We start from the raw sequence: 12,984 nt of genomic DNA on the forward strand, positions 1-12,984 counted from the left end.
GCATTCGACCACGGCTATCTAAACATCACTATTTGGAAGAATTTCAGAGAAATATACCTATTTTCTTGTTTCATAGGTACTTTTTAGAGCGTCATTTTGCCGTAGTTGGGTTTTAGTTTTTAAACTTTTATTTTTTTTCAATAAGAATCCCAATAGGAAAAATTCTCAACGCATTAACTGAGTGTCTGGAAAAAACACAACATGCAGATTTTGGACTCTGCTCTGGCTGTACATTTAAAAGTCCTTGTCATTAGAGAACTACTTTTTTTTTCTTTTTCCCATTTGTGGGTCAGGCTAAGATCATAAGACCATGCTGCCTAAGCTTAGAGAACTACTCAATAAGAAAAGCAAGTTACGTCCACTGACCCTCCGTTCAGCAAAAGATAAGGCTGCATGGCTTAGTACCTTTGCCACTTCTATGGATGAATAACACCCCCGCCCCCTCTACCGGCTGATCTGTCACTGACATATGTGACAGTAATTTTCGATGTTTCGTCCTTGCTCAGTACCTATATTGTTTCAGCTAAAATAGTAAAATTACGATTTAAAAAGATTAATAAATTAAATTTTGTTGGAAGTATTTCTGTTATAATTCTTTTGACATCGTTTCACCGCGGTATGTGACTCCTTCAACTAAGAAAAATCGTACTAAATACAATAGTAATTAACAAACAAAATGTTGGAAACGGAATTTATTGAAATGGAGGGTGGTTCTTTGGAAGTTGTTAATCTTGTGGTTAGCGTGGACCCTGAGGTCGTGCTGGGTGATCATACCTATACGTAAGTATTAGTATAGTATATACTAACACCCTGACAATAATGATCTGAATCATTCCCTTCAGTATTTGTTACGGTGTCACTAACATTCTGTATAATTAAATAAAATAAGTATATTTCTATCTTATAATTATTCTTATTTACTTATTTTATAAAATTAAACACCTAGTTGGACGTGACGAAGTTACGTATGTTTCTGATTATGCGACAAATTGTATTATTATAATAAAATTGTGATTGTGTTATTATATAAATAAACTGTACTATTTTTTGGATTGAAAGTATAATTATAAAATAGGTATATATATTTCATAAAATATATATTGATAACATTATAAACCTTTAATATTGTATTGAAACCTATTTTATATATTTCATTTTGTCTTTTCCAGATCTACAAAAAAAGTCAAGAAAGTAATAAAACCAAAAACAAAGGATGCTTTAAATCAAAAACTTATTAAAATGATTGAAGGCAAACATATAGTAAACCTCAAAGCGTTATACGGTTGTAATGTGTGCAACTTCACGACGTTCAGCAAGGAGAGCATCGACTTTCACTCGTTGAGTCATAAACCGACCAAGAAGCCCGTGCAAAAAAAAAGGGAAGCCTGTCACAAGCCTGGCAACACATGTTGCACGAGTTGTTTTGTCAAGAAAATAAAGAAACTTCCAGATGGTATGAGACATTATTATAGTTAAATCGTACACTCAAAGTTCGTCTAAACGAAATTGGTCTTTTAAGAATGAAATATTTATATTTAAATTTTTTTTTTCATAAAATATTGGAAAATCTTTTCTCGTCCACACAACGAAACTGCATATAGTCTAGTGGACTAAAAAAATAATCTCTGTCTCTCCTATCATGTCGGTTGTAAGGTGGATGACAACCTCATCAACCCTACTTTAGTGTTCATCGTGTAGCGTCAGACGTCACACACACAGATGCGCGTGTATGATAACGTCAATGTGTAGTGTCTGTGTAAAACAAGGTGTTTTGTATGAAGTGTCTGGGGTATGCTAATAGGCTAATTTCCAGCTAATCAAATCAGTTACTTTTTACTAAGATACATAACATAACCAGCCTATATACGTCCCACTGCCGGGCATAGGCCTCCCCTCAATCAATCGGAGGAAGTGATTATTATGTATATATGTAACTTATCTAAGCTAGAATTACTTTACGTGGGTTTTAAGATGGATAACCGACCTCATCAACCCTGGTGTCAGGGTGATTATTGAGCTGCCAAAGGCCCCGACATGGCTCATGTAACAACTACATACTTACATCAGTGTCATATACATGAGTTTAGGTATGTGGTAGGTAGTGTGGGTAGATACTTGTTTCTCTTATTGACAAATAAGATTAGTTAAGTAGTGGGTAGTTTTGGATTGATTCATTGTATTTTGCTACACAGCTCAATAAACATGCGATTACCAAATTTCGTGTTTTAAGGTGAATTAAGGACATATTAATCAGTAAGTAGTAACCGGGACCAACGGCTTAACGTGCCTTCCGCGGATCAACTTACTTTTTAGATTAGGTGATCAGTCTGTAATGTCCTAACCAAACTAGGGACCATAAAGTGATATCTGTGATTTGTCCCCATCGGGATTCGAACCCGGGACCGGGAAAGAATATTGAGTACTAATATTACTTTAGATTCCAAGCCATTTTACTGCACAATTTCAAAATACCCACAGGTAGATTACGCTGCCCGCACTGCAGTTTCTTCACGACGAGGCTTCAAGGTCTTAATGTACATCTCAGGTCTCATGAGAAGCGACCTTACAAGTGTGCAGACTGTCCCTACTCTGGAAGAGACGTTAAGGCTCTCATACAGCATGTGAGACTGGGGCACAGAGCTACCCAATACTTAGACAGGTGAGTTGTTATCTATGTTTTTAAATTTATTTATTTCAGACTCCTTTTTTTCTTTATCCATTACAGAAATAAAATACATTTTAAAACCCATAATAACGGGTTCTTACCGCGTTTAAAATAGGGATATGAGAGTCCCGATATTTCGACACTGTTACAAGTGCCATGATCACGGGATGAACGGGGTTTTAAACGCGGTAAGAACCCGTTATTATGTGTTTTAATTATGATAATAACCGCGTAAACTTAAAACAATGTATAAATACAGGATGTTAGTGACATCGTAATGAATACTGAGGGGGATGATTTTTTTTGTTGTTTTATCATAAATGTGGTAGGTAGGTATATAGATGGAACGAATGCTTTTCGCGCTCAGCAGGGCGCTGCAGTGCTCAGAACAAGTAGCTCTGTACAATTATTTCATTTAAAATAGTATAACCATTAATTTAAACTAAATTTCCACACAAATAGATTATTAAAGCTTTGTTTCTAATATACGTAATATAAAAACATCAAATAAAGTGCTGTAATCCGAAAAGTGTTAAAAAAAATAAGGTTGTGACAATAAGTGAAAAGTATAATATTCTGAACTCGAAAATTGTGTAATAGTGTCTTGCGGTGCAGGATAAGTAAGAAGGTATTCTTATCCCCTTATAAACATAAATTCAATGAACAATATATAAACATATAATTTGAACAACCTCACTTTTCAAAGAAATAAAAGCTAGGAATGCAAAACTTTAATGACAACGCCATCTAGTGAAAACACCGTTATTAACATAAGACTACGCGTAGTGAGAACGAAATACGCTACATTATTATACTTACCGCTACACCAGATTATCCACAGAGGGCGCTTTCTCGATTTTTTCCATATTGGAACACAAACACTATGGAAAGAACTCCTAGACAAAAGAAACTTACAAAGAAAGCTAAAGCTTTGATCACTACTTCAGATGAAGAAGGTAATGTAACACATCCTTCTTCCCAGAAAGTATGCAACTGTGCGGAAATCTCTCAATCTTTCCATTCACTAAAGGCTGAACTAAAAGAAATGCTAGAAACATGGAAAAGTGGACAAGAGACTCAATTAACTGGAATACAAAGCTCTTTAACCGAAATGCAATCCCAAATAGCTTCTATGGAAAAAACTAATAGCGAAATCGAAAAATCGCTCGAATTTTTGTACAACGAGCACAAGGACGTAACTGCTAAACTATCTTCAATGGAAGAAAAATCTCTGTCTTATGAGCATCGCATTCTTTACCTGGAACAAGCATTGGAAGAACAGAACAGGAAATCCGTCATAAATATGCTTGAAATAAGAAATGCACCCAGCGCCCAGAAAGAAACCCAAGCGGAGTTAATAAAAACAGCTATCACCATTTTCAATGAGATCTCGGCTAATGTTGTTTGCTCTGATATTCAAGACATACGGCGCCTTCCGTCTAAGACTGAAAAGAAGACCATTCTTGTCACGTTGAACTCTGCCATATTGAAAAATAAAATTCTTCAAGCTGTCAAAGCCTACAACATGCGAAACAAGAACAGTAAGCTCAGTACATCCGTAATCTGTTCCTCCAGCCCCCCCGAGCCGATCTACATTGATGAACATCTGACTGCAAACGCTAGGCGTTTATACTACCTCGCACGGCAGCTCACGAAGACAGGCCTGTATAAATACTGCTGGACTACCAACGCTAGAGTACTCCTACGTAAAGAAGAAGGTGCCAAGACCATCCTCGTCACGAATGAAGCCCAAATAGATAAATTGAAAAACAACAACTTTAAATGACTAGTATTTTATAAGCAGTACTTAAATAACTATATAACTGCCTATTACATTTTATATTACTTTTCTACAACTAGTCACAGACTATTGATTCTATTTGATTTCTTTACTAATGTGCAACTATCTCTATTTCATGTTAATAACTTGCTATTGAATTTATTGATCTCATTATCTCAACACTTACATAATTTACACGCATATACACATCCCATCACTCACATCACACAACCTTTCTGTACAATAAACACATTTGGTCTCACACATACAAAAATACACATCATGTTACACACACATTCATATTTATACTTTCTACCATATACAAAGCCTACTAAAGTATATTTATATACAATTAAGTACCACACTATTCTTGTCTTACCGATAAATCTTTCTAAATACATCTTTGTAATTAAGCATAAAATTCGCGATGACAAATGACATTGTCCAAGACTTAGATGAAGTCTCTATATCTATGTCAAAATACTGTGATCCAGAGCAATGTATAAAAATAATTAAGCAACCCGAAAAGAACCTTAATATTATCACCCAAAATATACGAAGTATATCGGCAAATATAACGGATTTCAGTATACTTTTAGATAGAATAAAAATACAATGTGACATTGTAGTTTTTACGGAATGTTGGCTTGTCCATAATCCAATTATTGCACCCTTAGCAAACTATATAACATACTCCTCTACAAAACCACATAACAAAAATGATGGGGTCACCATATACATAAATAATAACCTAACTAATGTCTCAGTAACTGAACCACCTGCGATGATGGACTCTAGTTGTCTTTTGATTAAGATGGGAACGGACACTGCTATACTCGCAATTTACCGTCCAGATGCCTTTAAAAATGCTGAAAACTTTCTACGCTCACTAAATATAGTTCTCTCAGAACTTAATACATTTAAAAATATAATTTTAACTGGAGACATCAATATTGACATTTGTTCTGATAACCGTCACCCTTATTCCGAAGACTATCTTACTATCATGGCTGCGCACGGATTGCTTCCAACTCACACTCTTCCAACCCACCATCTAACATGCCTCGATCATTTCTTCCTGAAATCAAGTTACAGAGCATATACATTAATACTTCAATCACCAATCACAGATCATAACACAATCATTTTGTCACTATTAACAACTAAATCACTGACGCCCCCAAAACACATGACCATAATTGACTACGCCGGGGTCCATAGTGACATGAATAAAATAGATCTATCACCTGTCCTTACGGCGTCAGATCCTAATCTTGCCGCGAGTACCATGGTCAACATGCTAAGTCACACTCTAATTGAAAACTCAGTCGTAAATACCATTCCACGACGTTGTAGAATTATTAAGCCCTGGATCACACCAGGCTTATTAAGGTGTATTAGAAACAGAGACAACCTCTATAAAAAATGTAAACGATCACCCCATAACGAAATCCTTAAGATAAGCTTTAAACGATACCGGAACTTCTGCAATGCTCTGCTTAAGAAAGTAAAGAGAACCTTCCAGCAAAATAAACTGCGGGCGGCAGGGTCAAATAGCAAAAAGCTCTGGGAGACAATTAAAGACATTGCATATTTAAATAAAGGAAAAGTTTGTTCGCGGGAATTACTTCTCTGTAAAACATCATCTCAAGATTCAATCAATCACGTAAACTCTTTTTTCACCGGTGTCGGGAAAAACCTTGCGGAAAATATTATTAGAACTCGTTACAATGGTGCAAATAAATCACCTTCTTATTCTGTGGTTGACTCGTTTGTCCTTCTTCCAACCGATGAAGATGAAGTAGAGCGTGTTATTATATCTCTTAGAGACGATTGTGCAGTAGGATGCGACGGTATTTCCACTAAGTTTGTTAAAATGTACAGAAATATAATTATCCCACCTCTAACACATATTTGTAATATATCACTTTCAACAGGTATATTTCCAACTGTCTTTAAAAAAGGTTTAATACATCCAATATTCAAGGGTGGAGACCGAGATCGTGTAACGAATTATCGCCCAATATCAGTATTGCCAGTGTTATCTAAAGTTTTGGAGCGTTTAATAAACACCCGCCTCATAAATTATCTTGAAAATAAAGACCTTCTTAGTAATAAGCAGTTCGGATTCCGTACTGGAAAGTCTACTGCTCAAGCTGTACACCAACTGACTAATAAAATTGTTCTTAGTTTGGATGAGGGAAGAAAATGTCTTGCTATATTCCTGGATCTAGCCAAGGCATTTGACACGGTGTCATTTCCATTACTTATAAAAAAATTAGAAAATCTAGGTATTCGTGGAACCCCGCTGAAACTCTTTCAGAATTACCTGACAGGTCGGGTCCAGTGCGTTACTATTGAAGGTCACACAAGCTCAAACCTTCAGGTCGAATACGGCGTACCCCAAGGTAGTATTCTGGGTCCCAGTCTCTTCCTAACTTACATTAACGACCTGTGTCAATTACATCTTGACAATGGGGAACTGTTTTCTTTTGCCGACGACACTGTTTTACTTTTCACGGGGAACTCGTGGAAGGAAGTGTATGATTCAGCCCAAAACGGGTTCAATTTAGTGTCTGATTGGTTGAACCAAAACCTGCTCACCTTAAATGTAGACAAAACAAAGCATATGATTTTTACTTTGCGTAATAAACATCTTCCTGACCCGGCAATATTTACCATCGCTGCACACTCCACTCAAATCCCTCATACTTCACCTTGTAATTGTCCTAAAATAGAAAGAACTAATAGCATTAAATACCTCGGAGTCCTTATAGATAGCAACCTCACTTTTAACTCACACATTAGCCTCATATCAAATAGAGTCCGTAAATTAATATTTGTATTTAAACATTTAAGACATGTAGCAGACCCTCCAACTTTAAAAATGGTTTACATAGCACTTTGTCAATCAATACTTATTTATTGCATCACTACATGGGGCGGTGCACCAAAAACCATTTTCAAATCTGTAGAACGTGCACAAAGGGCACTGTTAAAAGTAGCTACATTCAAACCTATGCTATTTTCCACCTCTCTACTCTATGAGGTATGTGACGTACTTACCGTCCGACAACTGTTCATTCTTCATACTATACTTATGCAACACTGCCAGACTCCCGTTGACATCGACGTTACATATACAAGGCGTAACCACTTAGTCGCAAAATCTTCCTTCTTCAATACCAGTTGTAGCCATAGATTCTTCTGCTTTTTGGGTCCCTTTCTGTACAACACGCTTCAACGTAATCTTTCCATTCACTCCCAATCAACACTACTTTGCAAAAAGGCTGTTACCAAATGGTTACAAGGACTATCATACGATGACACGGAGAATTTACTTAAACCTGTTGGTTGATTATCTTTAGTAAACATAATAATATACAAGAAGATACACCTCACACAACACACACACACACTCACACACACACACACACACACACACACACACACACACACACACACACACACACACACACACACACACACACGCACATAGCAAGTTGCATTTTACCTTAACTATTAATTATTATTTTCTCTTTTTTTGATAACTTGATGTCATTCAAATTTTAAATATTATAACAATATTCATTGTCAACACCCTCACTTTTGGCTTTTGCATACAACTTTTGGATGGTAGCTGGTATCCTTAGCTCAGTTTTAAAAACTTTTAGGGATAACAGCCGACTCATATCAATTATGTCACAGCCTGTAACTACACATTTATAAATGTAAACAAATATTGTCATATATTTAAGGCTTTAATGGTACGAAATAAAGATATTATTATTATTATTATTATTATTATTATAGACGATACTACTCATTCACAAAATAAAACAAACACAAAACACTCACAAACACATCAAGGTTCCGATTGAGCGGATGTGCGGCGGCGGCATTAGCGCAGTGTCAAAGGCGCCGCCGCTACCCGCCGCTGCCGAGCCGACGACTAGAGTGAGAGAAAAGCATTTTTAAGCTGCAGACGGTAGAGATAGAAATAGGATCTGTTCGTAATGCCTACTTTGATAGCGCGCGCGGCCATTGACCCGTGCGCAGCTGAAAATTTAATCGTTTTACGGCTCAAAACCACGAAGGTGGCGAATTTGGTTTGGAAGCTCGTAAAATAAAATATACAAATGAATAACGTTAAATAAGAATTGAATACTATCGAGATCAGTTAGATGTATGTATACCTAAAATTGATAATTTGAAAAATAAGTTATTTTAAATAATTTAAAAATAAATATGTGTAAAAAGTCATTTCGGGAACGCGTCCAAAACAAAAAATTCCAACTTCAACTTACGTTAACAAATAGTAAAATCGTTTATTTTAAATTCTCAATGTTCAATTGAGTTTGTTTATTTCCTAAAAAATTATTATCTTAAAGCCAAAATATAGAAAATAAAATAATTTTAAATACGGCACTTGTCAATAGTTTGTCCAAGAAATCAAACGTCATATTCGTGAACACAGCATTAGGTAGTGAAAACTTTTATTCTTGAATGCCAGTTGCGGCGCTAGTGTGCTTTAGTAGCGAGCAATAATGTTGTGAGGCCGGCGACATTTGTTTTGTACACATACATACATACATAAACTCACGCCCGTAATCCCAAATGGGGTGGGCAGAGCCACAAGTAATCAAAGACAACGAGAGATTTGTTTTGTATGTAAATAAATAACAGTTTAAGTGGTAAGTACTATTATGTTCTTGTATTTTTTACCGTACCTTAATTATACGTCATTCCGGGAATGGGTAAAATAGGAAATCATATTAAAATAACTGTTACTTAATTAATATTATGTAAAATTATAACTGTTTACTTCACAATTACCTTGAAATAATATGTCTAAGACGGCGACCATCAGAATTACAAGCGCGAAATTTCGAAAACGTCATTTCGGGAACAGTCATTTAGGGAACGTTCCCGGAGATGATGACGCGTTCCCGGATTGACGTAGTGGGTTCTGATGATATGACTTTTCATAGGTGAATTAATTTTGAAAAAATATTTTGTTAAAAATCAAAGAATTTCTTTTGTTTTCAGTAAAAATGAAACGAAACGAAGACGAGAAAAAGAAGAAAACTTAAAAAATAACTTAAAGAAAATAGTTCATCTTATACCTATAAAACAAAGGGAAAACGCCAATGCATGAAATCGCAAGTTATTAGTATCTTATGTGACATTTGAACAAATTATAGAGATAACACCTACACCGTCACTGAAAGTTGAAAAGAATCGCGAGTATTACCATTTTACGTCTAATTTGAGAATGTTAATTGTCTTATTTTCTTGAGGCTATTCTATTATTGAAAAAAAAGTTTATTGTAGTACTATTGTTGTCTTGTAGTTTAAAGTGCAACATTTAATTCGATTATTTTCCATGAGACTATAATTAAAGACTGATCAAAATTAATACGCTAGGCATAGTTTAAACTAATTCAAAGTTGAGTTTGTGATTGTAACAGTTAGTAAAGTATTAAGAAGAGTTTTGTTACCAGTTTCCTTTTTATAATTTCCGAATTCTATATTTTTTGGTTATAATAATATACCAAATAATATTTCTAAACAAGATTAAAGAAATCACAAAACTAAATTTTCGTATTTATTACTCAAAAATACCTTTACCTGTAAGAAAATCCCAACAGCATCATTCAGTGAACATCTTAGTCATTCCGGGAACACGACAGCATTTTCGGGAACTCTACTTTTATTTGCCTTTATAATACTAATTTCAAATATTATTGAACATTTAAATATGCACTTACAAACATAATAAAGTTATTATTATAGTAATATCTAATTTTACTTCTCAAGTCATCTAAATTTTGCTATATTTTGAATTTGGTGCTTGAAATTAAAAAATTAGCTACTTTTTAATTTTCAATTTGATAATTTTTATAAATATCCATGTTTATTCAGCGAATTTCCATTTACATTTAAAAAAATATAGTAAAATGCAATTAAAAATGACAATATTTTACTGCTTTCTGTAAATATTATATTTAAAAATAAATATTTAGTTACGTTCCCGAAATGACGATTTTTACTGCCGAGTTACCTTAAAATCGCTTCAATTTGAAAAATTTTGAAATCTGTGCGCGCCCCTTTTAAATATGTTAAGTTTCATAACTAATAAACCATTTCTACTTCTTTATTTGGCTATTGCTTTTAACATTGTATGCTCAAATTGCAAACCTGAAATTCGCCACCTTCGTGGTTTTGAGCCTTACATTGATGTGTTTTTATTTATTTTAAATTTGGGTTCTATGTAGCCAAAAACAAACTGAAAATATAAAAAAAAATACTTACATTTTCATTAATTTTGCGACAGGAAATGCTACTTGATATCAACTCAGAATTATTGTCTGAATCATTTTGTTACGATGTCACTTACACCCAGTATGTTTGGCACATTTTTTTCAAGTCGGCACTTTTTTACTTTAGGCACTTTTTACTTTACTTACGAAAAATTATCCTTATTACAGATTCGAGCAGGAGGTTCGAGTCAAAAATGGGAAGAAGCCATACTGCTGTAAATATTGTGAATACACTACAAAATTTGCGAAAAATTTAGTCAAACACGTTAAGAAACACTTAGATGTTAAACCAGATATAGAACTATCGTTATATAATAAAATTAAATAATCAGATCATCTTGCGATGGATGTTTCTCTGACTACCCCAAAGGACCCCCACAGGCAGGCTACCCCTTGCAGGTTACGTTCCCCAAAAAAATTTATAGATGGCACTATACAGACTTCCCTTCGTTTGCCCTTCTAATGTCATGGATAACAGACATAAGGGGCCGTCCATTAATCATGCGAGGCTCGAGACGGGGCAGGGGTCCATGAAAAAATCACGAAATATCATAAGGGGGGGTACACCCCCCCGGTGTAGTAATATATCACGAGTATTTATTTTTTTGGCACGCGCGATACTGAACCGAAAAGTCGTGCAATTATTTTGGCAGGCACTAAAAATACACGTGATATAGGATAGAGGGGGGTAGTCTTAAACCTCACCATGTATCACCAAGGGGGAGGGGGGGTTAAAAAAACCAAAAAAAACATCACATGATTAATGGACAGCCCCTAAGCAATTTTTATCTTCGTTTTTGTATCTAAATTATGACACTTTTTATTACACCAAGGTACAATTACAACTTCCACCCATTATTATTCTTATTAAAATAAAGATAAGCAATATAGGTAGCAACATAATCCTAATTAAAACACATAACAACGGGTTCTTACCGCGTTTAAAGCAGGGATATGAGACTCCCGTTATTTCGACACCGTTGCAAGTGCCATTATCACGGGATGACTGAATTGACTGATGAGATTGGAGTGGAGTAGGTAGATCCATAATTTTCTACGGGCAGACATATGTCTACCCTCTTTCTTTGACACTTGTATTTGATATCGGAATGTTCGGAACCATCTGAACTCGCACCAAACTCACTACGACAAACTGCACTCACTGTGTCCTCACGTTTTGACACCGCATTAGGCCGTTTTCAGCTTTAAAACTTTGAATAACATAATCCTATGCATAATGTGATCCAAATATCAAGATTATTTTTATATATGCTTCTGCAATTACATTGTATTTTGGAATAATTATGGAACAGAGTAATGAGAAAATAGGTAATGGTCACGCTAAAGCTGTACAACGCCATCTATAGTTTTTTTTTAAACGAAGCGTGTGAAATATAAAAAAAAAAAAACTGAAAATAAACGAGTTAGTGAAGAAAATAACAGTCGTTTCCATTTTGCCCCATCCCACGATTTCGCTATGTTACGCTATGCGCCACGCAAGACCTGCGGATTTTGATGGAACTAATTGACAATTCATAATAATCTAAATATATAAAAGGAGAAACTGACTGACTGACATATCAACGCACAGCCTAAACGGCTAAACGTAGGCACTTGAAATGTGGAAGGGACGTAGCTTAGGTACCGTAGAGGTGCACTAAGAAAGGAATTCCCGAAATTCCCACGGGAACGGGAATTAGCGGGAAAATCCTTTTGTAACCTAAACCGCTTAAGTTACACGCTTGAAATTACAAAGATCTCTCTTTTATAACACGCCACGCGGACGAAGTCGCGGGCAAATGGTACCTATTCCATCTATGCGGATACTGCGACACTAGAGAGAGAGAGAGAGAAAATGTTTATTCAACAAATTATGACCCATTACATTGTTTATTACTAGCGCCACGGAACTCATTTCGTAGCGCGAACTCTAGATAAAATTGTGTCATATTTAATACGCTAGTTTCCAACTAGTCAAATCAGTTACATTTCAATAAACGTCAAAACACGGAATTAAATGTCGAACATATTTTTACGTTTTTCTTGATTAAAATTCATAAGTTAATAAAAAAAATAAAATGTGTTTTTCATACAAATTCCATAGTAATTTTGTGTTTTGACGTTTATTATTTGATGTTTGTATTGTGCACTTACCTTTATATGCGCAAAAGTCAAATTGCAATATAGCTTTCTTAGATGAATTGCTTCGATGTGGC

General features: G+C 35.1%; 1 protein-coding gene across 1 annotated transcript; it reads left to right on the forward strand.

The window, feature by feature from the left end:
* Positions 1–483: 483 nt before the first annotated feature.
* On the forward strand, positions 484–11,138 carry LOC126378971 (RE1-silencing transcription factor-like). The gene is made up of 4 exons (XM_050027535.1): positions 484–780; positions 1,170–1,453; positions 2,479–2,659; positions 10,937–11,138. The coding sequence occupies exons 1-4, from the start codon at positions 677–679 to the stop codon at positions 11,094–11,096; spliced, it is 729 nt and encodes a 242-aa protein (XP_049883492.1). The 5' UTR covers positions 484–676; the 3' UTR covers positions 11,097–11,138.
* The last annotated feature ends 1,846 nt before the right edge of the window (positions 11,139–12,984 follow it).

The sequence above is a fragment of the Pectinophora gossypiella genome, chromosome 27, assembly GCF_024362695.1.
Source record: "Pectinophora gossypiella chromosome 27, ilPecGoss1.1, whole genome shotgun sequence".
NCBI classification, from domain to species: Eukaryota; Metazoa; Arthropoda; class Insecta; order Lepidoptera; family Gelechiidae; genus Pectinophora; species Pectinophora gossypiella.